The sequence below is a fragment of the Bactrocera tryoni genome, chromosome 3 (genome assembly GCF_016617805.1).
Source record: "Bactrocera tryoni isolate S06 chromosome 3, CSIRO_BtryS06_freeze2, whole genome shotgun sequence".
In the NCBI taxonomy this organism is placed as follows: domain Eukaryota; kingdom Metazoa; phylum Arthropoda; class Insecta; order Diptera; family Tephritidae; genus Bactrocera; species Bactrocera tryoni.
Genome location: NC_052501.1, coordinates 24,183,982 through 24,201,666, shown reverse-complemented (window position 1 = coordinate 24,201,666; position 17,685 = coordinate 24,183,982). Strand labels below are relative to the sequence as shown.

Genomic DNA, 17,685 nt, shown 5'->3' with positions numbered 1-17,685 from the left:
GTACTTGATTTTCAGTTTCTCTAGGAATTTGAGGGGAATTGGGTAAATTGTTGTTGCTCGGTGCAGACTTTCGTGCTGTCTGTGAGAGGATTCGTGCGTCCACACACACATACATGAGAATACTTAGACCCATAACTCTTTTATACTAAACTAATACTTAGCTATTATAACGTAATAACTGATACTGTTATTTGGTCGTGTGATCTCTCACTGCTGAAGTCTAGGTTTCTATAAAACATTATAAATAAGAAGAAGCTTTCTTGCCAGTCATAGATGTGCTGCCATAAAACGTGTGTGCTGATTATTTTGATATCATGAGCGCATTTCATCTTTAGACAATCATCATCGTTATCTCAATTTTTTATCACGCAGCCGCTTGTTCGGTGATCTGTCACAATGAGCATTCTTTGATACGTGAATTTCACATGTCTCTCTATTATTTGAGTTGTTTTGTTTTTATCATTTTATAAGCAGAGATTTGAGTTATGCTACAGTGAATTATAATATAGATACAGAGTACATCGCCGTTTTTGTGTATACGAATTATCGGCGAATTTGAGATACTACTATGAGCAAAAAATAGTAAGACTTTGTTCATAAATTTGAAATTCTTAATTTATTCTTCAATAATTATGTATGTCGTCCATCTCAAAGTAATCCCAATTGGCCCACAGCATTATATAAAGTGTGATCCATTTCGAGGTTTTCTACTTGTATAAAGAAAAAACACAGAAACTTCAAATGGGAAATGTTCACTATCATTCGAAAGAACCTAATTTTACATTTATTTTTTGAAGATTAACTCTTTCAAATGTTAGCGGTTGAGTCCAATTTTCGATGATTCTTTCGAGCAATTCGACTAGTAACCAAGAATGACTCGGGTAATATTTTGCTCCAAGGCCTAAATCGAAGCGGGATTGTCTTCATAGACCTCACACTTTACATATCCGCACAGGAAAAAGTCTAACGGTGTGATATCACATGATCTTGGTGGCTAATCGATTAGTTCAAAACATGAAATTATCTGCTCACCGAAGTGTTCTCTCAACCAAATGTCTCAACCGTCTTGTTGAAACCAAATGTCGCCGAGATCACGAGCTTCAATTTTAGACATCAAATAGTCGGTTATCATGGCGCTATAACTGTCGACATTGACGGTTACGTTCTCACCAGCATATTTTTTGAAGAAATATGGATTAGTGATTCCAACGGTCCTGCAACCACACCAAACCATTGTTTTTTCTGAATGAAATGACAGCTTTTTAATCTCTTCCAGTTGCTCTTCGTTCCAAATGCGGCAATTTTTCTTATTTACTACATACGCATTGAGCCAGGAATGGGCCGCATCATTGAACAAAATATGGCTCGGTTTGCATATGGATTTGACGTTTATCTTGTTGGAACTTTTCCAGTGCCCATAAAGCGAAGCGATGTCACTTGAGAAGATCGAGCGGCTTCAGTTCTTGTGTAAGCAGTATTTGGTACGCTTTCAATTTATGATCTCGACATAAAATGCGCCAAGCAGGTGAACGGTGCCGTATCAACTCTCCACGTACTTCGTGAGCACTCTCAGCTATGGTTGCTGTACTGACGTGGTCTATATTATCTAATAATAAGTGCTGGGTCTCAAGATGGGTGTTGCGAGTTGTAGGCTTAGTATGTCAAAAAAGGAGCACCCATTATAAGTGCTGAGCTGAGGACTTTAGCTGAATCGATTTAGCCATGACCGTATGTCTGTTCTTCTGCCCGTCTGTATATACGCCAATTAACCTCCCAGTTTCTGAGATATCAAGCCAAAATTTCAAGTACGCCCTTTTCTTCCCAAAAAACTATTCGAAACCCACTATAGGATGTCATACAAACTGAACGATCAAAATCTGAATATATTTACCAAATTTTGAAGGTCATACTTCAATCTTTATTGTTCAGGTCGAACCACTGAAACATATACCATAGCTAGCTTTCAAACTGACTCTTCGAAATCAATATAGATCCTCAAAAGGGTATTATTTTCTTATTAGTAGCCTATATTCAACGTGAAGTTTGCTAAAGACAAACTCCAGAAATGGGGTTAGGTAGAGTCAAATGTGACGAACTGGTTGGACATTCAATAACACCTTTATTTGACATCTGAAGTCTAGAGGAAATAAAGGTCTTTGCGAGAACGAAACGTTAGTCGCATGTGGTTAAGGTCAAAAATCGCACAATGCGGGGTCACACCAACAACTCTACGTAATTAGCAATTTCGAGAAATGACAGTCGTCGCTGGCTCCGTGCTTTTTATTACAGATAAAATAAAAACAAGTAAGGAAGGGCTAAGTTCGGGTGTCACCGAACATTTTATACTCTCGCATGATAAAGTGATAATCGAGATACTGTTATTAGCAACTTTTTTGCGAGAGTATAAAAATGATGCCCTCTGAATTACATGAAAACGTCTGAGAGATTTACCGATATTTTCGGTGAAAAATTAGGTTATGTTAGGTTAGGCACTGAGTTCTTCGTGTTCGATATCAGGGACCTTGAAAAGTTATAGTCCGATCACGACAATTTTTCCACAAGGGATACCTCAGCTCAAATACCGTATTTGTGTAAAGTTTTATTCCGCTATCATCATTGGTTCCTAATGTATATATTATACAGAGAAGGCATCAGATGGAATTCAAAATAGCGTTATATTGGAAGAAGGCGTGGTTGTGAACCGATTTCACCCATATTTCGTACATGTCATCAGGATGTTAAGAAAATATTATATACCGAATTTCATTGAAATCGGTCGAGTAGTTCCTGAGATATGGTTTTTGGTTCATAAGTGGGCGACGCCACGCCCATTTTCAATTTTTAAAAAAAGCCTGGGTGCAGCTTTCTTCTGGCATTTCCTTTGTAAAATTTAGTGTTTCTGACGTGTTTGTTAGTCGGTTAAGGCACTTTTAGTGATTTTCAACATAACCTTTGTATGGGAGGTGGGCGTGGTTATTATCCGATTCTTCCATTTTTAAACTGTATATGGAAATGCCTGAAGGAAACGACTCTGTAGAGTTTGGTTGACATAGCTATAGTAGTTTCCGAGATATGTATAAAAAACTTAGTAGGGGGCGGGGCCACGCCCACTTTTCCAAAAAAAATTACGTCCAAATATGCCCCTTCCTAATGCGATCCTTTGGGCCAAATTTCACTTTAATATCTTTATTTATGGCTTAGTTATGACATTTGACATGTTTTCGGTTTCCGCCATTTTGTGGGCGTGGCAGTTGGCCAATTTTGCCCATCTTCGAACTTAACCTTCTTATGGAGCCAAGAAATACGTGTACCAAGTTTCATCATGATATCTCAATTTTTACTCAAGTTACAGCTTGCACGGACGGACGGACGGACGGACGGACAGACAGACATCCGGATTTCAACTCTACTCGTCACCCTGATCACTTTGGTATACATAACCCTATATCTGACTCTTTTAGTTTTAGGACTTACAAACAACCGTTATGTGAACAAAACTATAATACTCTCTTTGGCAACTTTGTTGCGAGAGTATAAAAACAGTCTTTTCTGCCAAGCCCTTTACATAGTATATTCTAAAAGTCGTTGGCCTCCTTACATAAATTTTATGCTTATCAACAAAACCGTCGCTTTATGTCTAATTCTATCAGAAAGCCTTGCGCCAAACATTTACGAGGTCACACGTGTAGACGGGTACAGTAAGACCTCGACATTATTCTGTTAGGTAGTATATAAATTTCTTAGTCATTAAATTCTATTTCGATGGCGCACTCACTTTTACATAAGTTTAAAATATTTTTAGATCTACTTGCAACTAATATAATTAAACGGTTTCAAAACTGGACTTCAGAAAATATACAAAACAAGTACTCGCACGTATTTTACTTGCAAATTCGCCTTTTAAAAATGCTTATGCGAAAAATTTTCAATACTTTGTTTTGATATAATTTTGTCTCTACATAACGAGATTTCACAGTATCGGCAAGTGCCTCAGAAAGCAGTGTTGGAGACAAATATGAAATAGCGGCGGGCGTTAAACTTTTTTCACCAAACATTAGCACCTTATCTATTGTTTAAAAAAGACGTATAGTGTTGCCAGATAACTTTTCTACGTATATAATTTAAATAAAAGTAGGAAGCATGCATTTCTTGTTTACCCTAACTTGCAAGTAAATACTTTGTTATTAGAAAACGATTAGGTAGGTGGCCTTTTATATTTCGGGACTTGGCAACCCTAGTATTGCAAACTGACAACAGCCAACTTGGTCAAAAAGTTTGACATATTTGCTACTACATATACATGCTCAAAACGTTTTGACATTCGACTTGTGTTGTTTACAGTAACTTGAAATATTCATCTGAGCCAAAATTGGAATTAAATCGCGAATATTTTTGAGCTATTACTTTTTTCCAACTTTTATAGATGATGAAACGTGGATTTACGCGTATGCGACCGAAAATAAAGAGCATACCTTTGTATGGGTATTTCAAGATGGGTATTTCAAGTTGAGCCGAATCCAAGCAAATGATTGCCTGTTTTTTTGGAACAACCGAACATATCTCAACCATGATGAGTGGTACACAATCATTCGTTTGCCATTTGTCCTTCCAAAAATTAGGCAAACCAACCGCCGTAGACGGATCACTTTTCATCAAGGTAATGCGAGCCTTCAAACATCGGCTGAAGCAATTCTACTAGTTTTAAGCACTCAGACCTACAATTTGATAAGTCATCCACCGTATAGTCTTAACATGAGACCGAATGACTTTTTTTTATTTCCGTACGCAAACTATAAGCTAATAGGTCAACGTTTTTGTCCAGCTGAAGAGGCGGCTGATATGTTCAGGACGCATGCTTTGCAGATACCTCAATCAGAGTCGAAAAATGGTTCAAACACATGCAAAACCCAATTTTACCCATATTCTAACCGAATTTCCGTCCTAGAAGTGCAATATGTTCGTTAAACACAAGATTAAATACATTTAGGGCACTACCTGTGCCAAGTTTTATTCTGACAAATTCATTCATTATTTCGATTTGTATACTGAAAGCGAAAGAATGAAATGAAATTTAAAGTTGTGTTTTATGGAAGGTAAGCGCGTAGTTATAGTCGGATTTCACCCATTTTTAAGGTGAATGATAGGAGTTTTAGAGAAACCTGAAATATCAAATTTGCTAAGAATTGATCGGGAAGTTCCTGAGCACTTAGATGTCTCCTAAAGGTGAGCGGTGCCACGTCCAGTGCTTAAGACAGTTTTGGTGGCTTGGAAGATATGTCCATTTAACCATTTAGAGGGCGGAACCACGCCCATTTTTTAAAAATTGTATTCAACAGTTGTCTCTCGCTACTGTGAACCCTTACAAAATTCAGTTATGTATTTATATTTTTTCGTTTAATGGAGATTTTTGGTCGTGGCAACGATCCGGTTCTGCCCATATACAAAACCAACCCCTCTTCAGGATCAACCGATGATCAGTACGTTAATAAAATAAAGAAATTGGTGATTGAGAATCAAGGATTAATTGTTAGAGATCTTACTGGCAACTAAACATACAACATACTTTATGGTATAACTTATACTCCGTAGCAAAATGTTGCTATATTCTTCCAAAAAATATAATATACAGCTGGCAACTCCATTCTAAAACTATAAGTGTATATAGCCACGAAACTAACTGAAACACCTACGTCTTTAAGTGATCCGGAAAACCATTAGCTTACATTATAACTTTACGCACGAAAAGTGGTGGTTTACACCCGTATTAGACACGCTATTTAAGTACTTTGTATAAGTAGCATTATCTAATGTACGCGAAATGTGTGTTTGTTAATAATAAAGCGAAAGATATTTTTAATTGTTGGACTTTTTCAGTTTATTTTTTTTTGGGACCGAAACGAAAATAGGAAAGTAAATACCAGCTTATCTAAAGAAGCTTACAGTGGGCCGCAGAATTCGAGAGGCCTCACCCACTGCGCCAATTAGCGATAAAAAAAATTCTTACTCTGAAATCAAACTTAAATACAAGGTTGAGAAAAACGGTGTTGATATCTCCTTAACTGATAGAATTATCACTTGGGACTCTGAATGCGAGCAAAGAGAAATGAAATGTAAACGGTTATATAAAAAAGCTGCGAAATTCATATGACTTCAGTCATATTCAGTGTATCTTGAAAATAGTGTAAATGAAAAGTTATGTGCGAACAGTTTTGAGTTTTTCGAGATATGCGCCTGAAATAGCGCTTGTCGATGGCAAAAGAACAGAATGCCAAGAGCTATGTCTCAATCGGTTCCCGTTGTTGGATATTTGACTCGATGTTTTAATATAGTTTTAGCAGAAATCGTGAGTTGGATTTGTTTTCTGATAAAATCGTGCAAAAACGCATCTAGTATATAGTGTTGCGGCTGCATCCAGCACACATACATATATATACCCCTTTTAGGCGCTCGTGTATTATAATATAGATAAAAGTGTTTTTTTTTTATTTATTAAATTACTCCCTCTTTTTTAACTCTTTCTTTTATGAGCTAAATCTAATTAACATATAAACTGCAAATACATGCTTATGTAGCTAGATCTTCATCTACAGATCTCGTGGTGGAAATAAAAGCAGCCAAAACGTGTCGATTAACGGCTTAATCTTTATCATAAACGTGTTATCAAAATTAAATTATAGCATTAACCCATTCAGATGATGATTCCAATAGAAAAAATTGTATAATTCGTTTCAAAATTGTAGTAAGAGAATAAACTTACTATTATTAACTCAAACTATACTACATTTTTTTTTTCAAAAAAGTGTATTCTTCGAAATTATAACGAGAGATGAGAAATGAAAGACCTCTATTTGAAAAAAAATTTATAGAATGGAATGCTAAAGAGAAAAATATTTGACTAAAGTCCGATCGTAATCGAGCTAAACGAAGGTTTGCATTTTAATAAAAATATTCTGAGCAAGTGTTTCGAAATAAAGATGTCAAAAAGAAGATCTCATCAAAATGAACAACAAACCGAAAATACCAAAAAATTTCTTAAAACATTTTTCCGTTCTTTTAATACTTAGATTTTTGATTATAAAAATATATGTCATCTGATCAAATTTGATCCGGATTACCGAAAATACCAAAATTTTTCTAAAAAAGTTCTCTGCTCCTCTATTACTTAAAATTTTGTTTAAAAAATTATATGTTATCTGATCAAATTTGACCCGGACTACCGAAAATGCCAAACCCTTTCTAAAACAGTTTTATATTCCTTTATTACTTTGATTTTTGATTATAGTAAACATATGACATCTGATCAAATTTAACCCGGACTACCGAAAATACCAAAAATTTTATAAAATAGTTATATGTTCCTTTATTACTTAGATTTTTGATTAGAATAAATATATGTTATCTGATCAAATTTGAGCCGGACTGGCCCACATAAACTGCGCTCGTTTCCTAGATTGGTACAACCCAAAAATCTGAATCTTTTGCAAAAGCGACGATGAGTAGAGATATGCTTGACAACGTACATAGCTTAGGTCCCTTAATTCATCGAACGCATCATTACTAGGTCAAAACTGTCCACCAATCCAGCGAAAAGAGCTTCAAAAATGAGCCCAAATCGAAAAAACCTAAATTCGCTGAATATACTGAAGTCCACCAGATGAGAATCAGGAGTCTATTTCGAAGGTGTTAATACATTTTTTTTATAAAAAATAGTTGTTTTTCAATCTGGGTTAAACTTGATCAGACGGTAGAAAGTTAACGTTGAAAAATATTAGTCATACATGGGTTAACCTGGACTTTATTATCTACATGATGAGTCTTATATGTAGCAATTTGAATAAAGCTTGCTAAATCTGATCTTTTTATGCCAAAAATAATACAAATTAGCTGATTCATGACGAATAAAGATGCGCCTAATCTTAACAAGTCAAGTGCTTTCGGAAAGTGAGAAGTATTTTGTGAGAAGTATTTTGTGCGAAAGTGTACGTGAAAAGAATAAACAAAAATAGAAAATGATTTGTTGAAACAAGCAAAATGAAAAAAGAGAAATTGCTGTAAAGAGCATTTTTTTTTGTTTCGTGGCTTATATAGTTGCTCATACTGCAAGCATTTCAATTCGCACAGTCTATTTACACCTTAAGGACTAATGCACCAGAAGCAACTACATAAAACATTAACAAATATGTATGTAGTACATGTGGCAGAGATGACTAAATACTTTCTAATGCAAAAAACGTTTATCACGTTCATCACGTGTTGAATATTTCAGCAGATTTCTCTTACTATAAATTGAAGTGACGAAATTCTGACAAATCAGTGCTAGTCACCCAGCTAAGCAATCTACAGTTAGCTAAAAAGACAAAACATTCTAGATCGACAAAATTCAGTCAACGAAGAAGGACCACCCTTGATAAAATGATGAAGTTCGCAACAAGTCTCATTATCCTTCTGACACTGATGGTCACAGCAAAGGCCGATGGTAAGTCAGTTAGAGTTGCATTAATCTCCAATGAGTTTTCGATTAACACAAGCCACACACAATAGTGGATCCTCACGACTTCTTCCGCAGGTCAACACAATCACGTGCAAATATGTTGGCTAGCGGTATGGTTACTGACAATTCCGCTGTCCCCGTGGAGGAACTCGACCCGAACTTTTGGCGTAAATCGGCGAATGATGAAATTAAGAAACGTCTGGCCGACAACCCAAATACCAACAAAGCAAAGAATATCATCTTCTTCCTTGGTGATGGCATGTCGCTAACCACGGTTACCTCGGCGCGTATACTCAAGGGACAGCGCGAAGGTAAAACGGGTGAGGAGTCACAGCTGAGCTTTGAAAAATTTCCCTACACCGGCTTGAGCAGAGTGAGTTTTCAGCAAAGACATAAATGAAAATTTATTTTATTCAATAACTTATGTCTTTAGACCTATTGTGCTAATGCTCAAGTACCTGATTCGGCGTGTACATCGACCGCTTACCTCGCAGGCGTTAAAACCAATATTCTGTCATTGGGTATTGGCCCAAGTGTGAACTATAACGACTGTGAGGGATCTATGGATCCGGCTAATGATCTTACATCTCTCTACGATTGGGCACAGGCAGCTGGTAAGTCTACCGGTTTCGTCACTACAACCTCGTTGACACATGCCAGTCCCAGTGGCGGTTATGCGCACGTCGCCAATCGTATGTGGGAGTGCGATACCGATGTACGCACCTATCTCGGCGACGATTACACATCGGATTGTATCGATATTGCCACACAGTTGATTACTGAAGAACCGGGACGTAAACTGGATTTCATAATGGGTGGTGGTATTGGTAAATTTTTACCCAAAACCATGATCGATCCATTCGGTAATGCCGGTGAACGTTCGGATGGTAAGAATTTGCTCTCCGAATGGCAACGCCGTCACGATGGTGGCGTCTTCGTCAGCAGTCGCAAACAGATGAATGCAATCAATATTGAAAAAGCCACAAGCGTTTTGGGTATCTTCCAATCGAAATTGATGAATTACCATCTTCATGCTACCGAAAGTGAGCCAACCCTAGCCGAAATGACCGAAACGGCAATCAAGTTTTTGCGTAAGAACGATAATGGTTACTTCGTATTCATTGAGGGTGGCCTCATCGATTATGGCAATCACGCAAATAAGCCCGGCCTCAGTCTTGATGAGACTTTAGAATTTGCAAAAGCTATCGAGTTGGCGCGTAATTTGACAGATCCCGAAGATACGCTCATTGTTGTCACATCTGATCACGCCCATCCACTCAGCATCTCCGGTTATCCCGAACGTGGCAATGATATTTTGAATATCAACAAGATCGGCTATGACAAGAGCGGCGTACATTATGCCACGCTCAATTATGCAGCTGGTCCTCAGCAATACCTGGATGAATATGGCAATCGCATCGAATTGGAAGGTCAATTCGGTGATCCAGGTTAGCAATACATTGAAGCTTTTGTGAAATGAACTGAATGTGATTTTTATTTTGGCAGATTTCATCTTCCCCAGTTACATTAGCGCTAATGATGGTGTGCATGGTGGTGATGATGTAGGCGTATTCGCTTCCGGCCCCTGGGAGCATCTCTTCCGTGGTGTACTCCAACAGAATACTCTGCCACATATAATGGCTTATGCCGCCTGTATTGGTGATGGCGCTAAAGCTTGCGATTAAACGCTAAGCAACCGAGTCGTTTTCAGTATGTCCGTCCTCTGTAAAAAAAAACATATATTAACATATTGAAATACATAGATACAAAGCATTTTAAAAGCAACAAACGTCCATTTATGATAATCCGACTAAAAACTCGCATAATCGCTAGCCAACTTAGTGCTAAGCATGCTAATTCTGTCAGGTGTAGATAAGACTCGGTGACTTGTATGTATATTTAAATAAAGAGATTAAAAAGTAACATTTCTTTGGCTTTAGTAGAGGCTTGTCAACTCAGTACTAATATAAATATAAAAATTTATTGCCCGACAGCTCTTACCTTGGGTTACCGTGCAGTTCTTGGTTCTGAAATGATGTAGGCAGATCTCTAGATTTCAGCACTTGCTCATTAAATCGAATCGCCAGATTTTCTGTAATGCCTGATTCAGAATTACAGTCCAATTTGACTTACAGTGTTTGTCCCGAAAATAATAGGACTGAGTCGGCTCAAAAAAATTATTTAACCAATCGTTACAATTCTTTAAAATCTTTCAGCGCTGCCAGCGCAATTTCCGAACATTGAAGGCGTCACGGAAGGCATTCTCCGGAATAACCTTGAGAGCCAAGGTGCATGCTGCGTGGATCCCCTTTCATCGGCCTTTTCAGGCAAGGAAACAAGAAAGTCCGGGGGCCACATCTGACCTGTACGGCGGCTGTGGAAGCGTTGGTATGCCGGCCTTGGTTAGGTAGCTGTTCACAAGAAGGGCGGTGTGAGCCGGGGCGTTATTGTGGTGCAACTTCCAGTCGGTTGCGATGTCTTGTCGGACCCAATGACCCTTCGTTTGAGTCTCTTGAAGACTTGCACGTAAAACTTGGCGTTGACGGTTTGTCCAGGAGCAACAAATTGATGTTGGTGATATCAAAAAAGACAATGAGCATCGTTTTCACTTTGAATTTGCTCATTCACCAGCGACCTCTTCCCGGCCCTCCAAAAAGGCCTGGCGCCACCGAAACACATCATTTCTTGCTAAAGCAACATCAGGGTAAGTGATCATATCAAACGTCTCTGTTCCAGAAATTAATCGCGTACCTCTGCTCTTACGAAACAGAAATACGTCACGCGAAATGTTTGTCCTGACTCTCCCAGTGCTCGGAGACAACTGACCAGCCGTTCAGTCCTATTACTTTCCGGATAAACCCTTTACTGACAAATCTCCCAGACCACAAAAATCCGTATGTCTGATTCTGGAAAACGAGTACTCGTACCCAATAGATGATGTAATAGCTTCGAGCCTTCGAGAAAACACTTCGGTGTGCAGATAATTTCACCTTTTAGGTCGGTCGATTGGCCGCCAAATGGGTAACGTTAAATTTTTTTAATGTGGGGATATTAAAGTTTAAAGTCTATGCGGACAATTTCGCTTCGACTCAGGCCTTGAGGCAAAACATCACCCATTTCATTCGCCAGTTACCTGTCGATATTTTCGAACGAGTCATTGAAAATTGGTCCAAATGGATAAACGATCTGAGACATAGCCATGTCCAACATTTAAAAGAGGTAATCTTCCAAAAATAAATGCCAAGGAATCTTATTTCGAATGATAATAAACATTCCCTCTTAAAATTAAAGTTTCTTTGTTTTTTCTTTAAAAGAGTAGGGAACCTCGAAATGGATCACCCTTTAGCTACGATGCTACTGAAGTTAACGTTTTATCTTCTTTAATAGGTTTATATTAGTCGCTAAAGCTTCGTCCTAAAGCATATTCAGAAACTTTTATATTCCGTATTTAATTAAGACAAACATGGGTTAAGAGTATACTTTATACGCATATCAGACCACTTGTTATGAACAGTTTAATTTTTGTGATCTACAAAAAGCTTTTATAAAAGCTTTCCCTTTTACTGACCGTTGAAGAAATTCGGCATTTTCAAAAGATGCTCAGAGGCTGTTACAAAATGTAAAGCAGCTATGAATTTGCACTCAACTTTATTTGCGTTGAGTGTGAGTAAGAAAACTTCCTGTGTTAATAAACATTCCCGAGATGGTTAATACAAGATTACGACAAAACAAACAAACAAACAATTGTTGAAATCCAACAAAAACTGTTCAAGCGCATAGGTATCGAATATTTAGACTCCGGTACCTATAGTTGACTTTTGATCGAAAATGTCGGTCAATTTGTGATATATACACCCGAAATTAGGGATAATTCTTCTATTATAGTGGTACGTCTGTATGTCAAGAATTGGTTAAAGCAGACTTATACTTCCCTTAGCCCCCATATACTCAATAATTATAAGGAATTTCAAACTTCGGGGTGACTTTGTACCGCAAATATCGGCCAATATGTGAGTTATCCGACCTAAAATAAGAGAGCGTGTTCTATTCATAAGAGAAAACTTGATCTATCCTCTATATAACTAATAATATAATTTCGAACATCCGGCTGACTTCACTCTGGACAGAACAATTTTGATAACGACCACTGCAAACGTGCTAAGCATTACGATTTATGGCATGCATCTCGAATGTCTTGTCCCTTAATTGGGAAGGTGCGATGTGAAAATCATGCTTGGCGACTTTAACCCTAAGGTTAAATTCAACCTCCTCGATGAAACGTCTTCAAATGCTCTCTGAGAGCACTCATCAGCAAGTCGGTATAAACGAACTTTGGGACGGTATTTCAAGCTCTTTACGTACAGCTGCCTTGTCGCGGTGGAGAGAAAACAGACTGCCTAACTCGCAACGTTAACACAACTCTGGCGGGATGGGATAGATACCGCGAGTTGAAGAGGCAAACGAGACGCTACTTCTTCGTCGATTTCAAATCCGCTTTTGACAGCTCGAAAAAAAGCCGCTTTGTCTGAATTTGGTAACCCCTCAAAATACGGCTGTGTAAACTGCCGTTGAGCAATGCTAAAAGCTCCGGCAAGAGCGGGAAGAACCTCTTCGAGCCGTTGGATACCAAAGGAGGTTTTAGTCAAGACGATTCCCTATCGTACGACTTCTTCAATGTACTCCTCGAGAAAATAATTTGAGCTGCTAAATAGAATAGATGAAGCTACTAGCGTACGCCGCGGCGTACCGATGATATTGATATCAAGACGAAATATCTCCTGTCATCAAACAAACTGTCGTCGACTTGACTTGACTACCTCATCACTATTGACAGTCATAACTGCAAAGTCGTAGATAATTTCGTCTATCTTGGAACCAGCATCAACAACAACGTCAGTTTCGAAATCCAGTGCAGAATAACTTTTGCCAACAGGTGCTACTTCGGACTGAGTCGGCAATTGAGAAGTAAATTCGTCTACAGTTGAACAAAGACCAAACTGTACAAATCCCTCATCACTCCCGTCCTGCTTTATGGTGCGGAGACATACATAATGACATCATCTGATGAGTCGGTCTTATTAGTGTTCGAGAGAAGCTTTTTCGGCAGATTTACTATATGTTCCTTTGCGTATTGGCAACGGCGAGTACCGTCGATTGTACCTATCGGTTGAACGATGAACTGTACGTCATATATGGCGACATTGACATAGTTCTGACCTGCGAGGTCACGTTGTTGGGATGGATGAAAATACTCCAGCTCTGAGAGTAAAGAAAGAGTGAGAAAATAAATGAAGCGGTCGAAAAGTTTATAATAAAAATATAATGATTTTCATCCCCTGGTGGCTCTTTAAGCTGACTATATTGTATCATTCATTATGAAGGGTATCTTAGTTCAATGGATATATTTCATTACTATTAAATCGGTCGATTCGCAAATCCCCTAATGTAGTTGGTATCGGCGATTCAGACAAATGAGCAGCTTCTTGGAGAGAAAAGGGTTGTGTGCAAAATTTCAGATCGATAACTTGCAAACTAATTGATTAGTTTTCGTATCTGCAAACAGACATATGGACAGACGGACATGACTAAAGCAAATCACCTCTTTACGCTGATCAAATATACATATTTCATAGGATCTCCGACGTTTCCTTCTACTTAAGAGTTACAAACTTCTTGGCAAACTAAATATACCTTGTTCAGGGTATAAAGATATTTGAACAACGCGTGGTAGGGATTAACGTTCAAACGAAAGCAGTGATAAATTCCGTAGGTGTATATGTGCGTATCCATATCTATATATATTTTGGCACTTTAAGTTTTTCCAAATGCAGAAAAAACTCAACCGAAAGTAAAAAAAAGCACAGATCATAAAGATAAGCGCAAGATTTTAGCTTCACAAGCGTCAGCAATGCTATTCCCCATGCTAACTTATGAAAATATAAAAGCTGCGGGCTGTTTTCTTGGAATCAGTGCTTGCGGTCAAATCAGATGAGTCTGACCACCAGATCCATACATAACGTTTCGCTTTAAATTAAAAATAAGTCTCCATAAAATGTTGCACGCCAGCATCAGGGTGAGCACCGTTCTCGTCCTCGCGATTGTGGGCGTGGTGCTAGCCAGTCAGCCGCCAAGTAAGCTTGCGAACCTTGTACTAATAAAGTTTTTAACTTAAATTAATTTGGAAAAAATTATATAAAATTGTCTAGCTGATGTGCACGTACCGGAAGCATTTTCGGGCAACAGTCGTATCCTATTTACCGGTTTAGGCATGCCGCAAACCAATGAGAAAGTGCCCAAAGAAGAACTCGATCCGAATTTTTGGCGCAAATCGGCGAATGAGGAGCTGCAGAAACGCCTAAGCAACAAGCTAAATACTAACAAAGCCAAGAATGTGATCTTCTTTCTCGGTGATGGCATGCCACTGACCACAGTGGCTGCGGCACGTATACTGAAGGGACAACGCGAAGGTAAACCGGGTGAGGAATCGCAACTAAGCTTTGAAAAATTCCCCTACACCGGCTTAAGCAGAGTGAGTAGTAGAGAAATATCGTGTATGTCATCTATTAAGTACTAATGAGGTAATATGTATAACTCCGTAGACTTACTGTACTAACGCCCAAGTACCTGATTCGGCATGCACCTCGACCGCTTACCTCACAGGCGTTAAGACTAATATTCTTTTCTTGGGCGTTAGCCCAAATGTCGACTTCAATGACTGTAAAGCATCCATGGATCCAGCTAATGATCTTACATCACTCTACGATTGGGCACAGGCAGCTGGTAAGTCTACAGGTTTCGTCACTACAACCACGTTGACACATGCCAGTCCCAGTGGCGGTTATGCGCACGTCTCGAATCGTTTGTGGGAGTGCGATACCGATGTACGCACCTATCTCGGCGACGATTACACATCGGATTGCATCGATATTGCCACACAGTTGGTTACTGAAGAACCGGGACGTAAATTGGATTTATTAATGGGTGGTGGTATTGGTAAATTTTTACCCAAAACCATGATCGATCCATTCGGTAAGCCCGGTGAACGTTCGGATGGTAAGAATTTGCTCTCCGAATGGCAACGCCGTCACGATGGTGGCGTCTTCGTCAGCAGTCGCAAACAGATGAACGCTATCAATATTGAAAAGACCACCAGCGTTTTGGGTATCTTCCAATCGACATTGATGAATTATCATCATCATGCTACCGAAAGTGAGCCCACCTTGGCCGAAATGACCGAAACGGCAATCAAGTTTTTGCGTAAGAACGATAATGGTTACGTCGTATTCATTGAGGGTGGTCTCATCGATTATGGTAATCACGCAAATATGCCCGGCCTCAGTCTTGATGAGACTTTAGAACTTTCAAAGGCTGTGGAGTTGGCGCGTAATATGACAGATCCCGAAGATACTCTCATCGTTGTCACAGCGGATCACGCCCATCCACTCAGCATCTCCGGTTATCCAGAACGTGGCAATGATATTTTAGGTTTGAATAATATGGGTGTCGACTCCAATGGCGTTAGCTATGCTACTCTCAATTATGCTATTGGTCCTGAACAATACTTGGATGAGCATGGCAATCGTAGAGAGTTGTACGGAGAATTCGGCGGCGATCCAGGTATGTCTAGGCATTTTTCTTCTTTGCTTATTTGAAGGTGTAATCATCTCGCCAATCTTTCTTATAGACTTTCTATACCCAAGTTATATCAAGTCCTCGATGGGCAATCATGCCGGTGATGATGTAGGTGTCTGGGCTTCCGGTCCACATGCTCATCTCTTCACTGGCCACTTGCAACAAAACACGCTTCCCCATCTGATGGCATATGCTGCCTGTATCGGTGATGGCGCTAAGTGCTGTGATTAGATCATTGAGTTGTTTTGCCCGTTTTGCTATCGCCCAGCCGTCCTTAGATTGTGAAAAGAAAACTGCCGTCCTTAAAAGTGCGTCCAGTGTGGCCTATTATTAAAAGATCAATAATTTAGTTTTTTTTGGAATTTTACACAGTTATGTGTTCGAAAATATTTCGTCTCAAATAAATCTTTTTAATTTGCATCAATTGTAATTTTATTTATTAACCGTTAGCGCCTTGGAGTGGCCTTTTGGTGACCCAATTTATTTACAATAATTTATGGGTTTCTTAATCTCAGCTTCAGCAGATTTGGGACATAACAAGTTAACCAGATAACATTCTCAAAACCGTTACTTATTATCACACTAATAAAAAGAAAATGTTCAAGCTTCAACTAACATAAAAATAAGCAACTTTAGGTTTTTTGCTCACGCTATACAATTCACGTGTTTACGTGATATCTACCCAGCTCCCGTAGGCAAACCATTATAAAACGCTTAGCTGATGATAAAAGAATTTCAGATAAAGTTTAGAGCATACATAATGCAAAACAGGAAGTTTATTATACTTGTTTTATTTAAATACTGTAAACACTTGATACACAGAACTCATTTCATATGCATAAATATAATCTTTTCATTCATACTCGGTGCGGTCCTGGGGGTTGAACAGAGATGTTGTTAGTACATCCGCACTATATTTATGCTTATCGCGAGCTTGCGGGAACTGTAAGTGCATACAGCGCCTACCAATAGGGATGACGTGATTTCGACAGCTCGTGACGACCATGTTGGTTTATGAATTTGTGTCAGATTTTATCACCGTATTCAGTGAGGTTTGGCACTTTTATCATGCCATCAAGCTTTGGCACAAGCTTAGAAACCAATCAAGGTTATTACTCAAACTCAAGTTTTGGGATTCGTTGAAAGCTGGCGTAAATGGATGGAGATATGTAAACGGAGGCTCATAGGCAAAAACCAAGCAGTGATGATACATGTAATGTCATCCATTCATGACAGTTAATTGACAGCTATACCTCTAGGCTCACAAAGGTATAGCCGGGAATGCACTTTCTGATGAGGTTGCCCGCTCCGCAGCTTACACCAATACGATAGGACCTGAAGTTTTCATTGTGGTTGGTCCCGACATCAAAAAGGAGCTGCTGCCCAAGGATCAGAGAATTAGCAGGGAGGGGTATTGACAGGAATTCCATGGCATGTGTCATGCCAATTTGCTGGTGGGTAGTTAAAACCTTCTTCTTCTTTATTGGCGTACACATCGCATACGCGGTTTCAGCCGTGTCTATAACAGCACGCCAGACGTTCTACCTTTTCGCTGTTAGGTG

The 17,685-nt window shown here is 38.9% G+C and overlaps 3 protein-coding genes across 3 annotated transcripts in view; all 3 read left to right on the top strand.

Annotated features, from left to right (window-relative positions):
* Window positions 1-17,685, top strand: part of LOC120772776 (calcium release-activated calcium channel protein 1) — a 167,921-nt gene that overhangs the window by 73,498 nt on the left and 76,738 nt on the right. The gene's annotated exons all lie outside the window — the stretch shown is intronic.
* LOC120772774 (membrane-bound alkaline phosphatase-like) lies at window positions 8,383-10,176 on the top strand. The gene is made up of 4 exons (XM_040101550.1): window positions 8,383-8,476; window positions 8,542-8,864; window positions 8,925-9,939; window positions 9,998-10,176. Exons 1-4 carry the CDS (start codon window positions 8,413-8,415, stop codon window positions 10,174-10,176), a joined length of 1,581 nt encoding a protein of 526 aa, XP_039957484.1. The 5' UTR covers window positions 8,383-8,412.
* Window positions 14,544-16,354, top strand: LOC120772775 (alkaline phosphatase-like). Its single transcript, XM_040101551.1, has 4 exons — window positions 14,544-14,622; window positions 14,698-15,020; window positions 15,091-16,108; window positions 16,176-16,354. Exons 1-4 carry the CDS (start codon window positions 14,544-14,546, stop codon window positions 16,352-16,354), a joined length of 1,599 nt encoding a protein of 532 aa, XP_039957485.1.

Coding starts and splice junctions, on each gene's coding strand:
- LOC120772775 (XM_040101551.1), top strand. CDS start 14,544: ATGTTGCACGCCAGCATCAGGGTGAGCACCGTTCTCGTCCTCGCGATT. Junction 14,623..14,697: donor GCTAGCCAGTCAGCCGCCAA/GTAAGCTTGCGA, acceptor AAAATTGTCTAG/CTGATGTGCACGTACCGGAA. Junction 16,109..16,175: donor AGAATTCGGCGGCGATCCAG/GTATGTCTAGGC, acceptor TCTTTCTTATAG/ACTTTCTATACCCAAGTTAT.
- LOC120772774 (XM_040101550.1), top strand. CDS start 8,413: ATGATGAAGTTCGCAACAAGTCTCATTATCCTTCTGACACTGATGGTC. Junction 8,477..8,541: donor GGTCACAGCAAAGGCCGATG/GTAAGTCAGTTA, acceptor CACACACAATAG/TGGATCCTCACGACTTCTTC. Junction 9,940..9,997: donor AGGTCAATTCGGTGATCCAG/GTTAGCAATACA, acceptor TTATTTTGGCAG/ATTTCATCTTCCCCAGTTAC.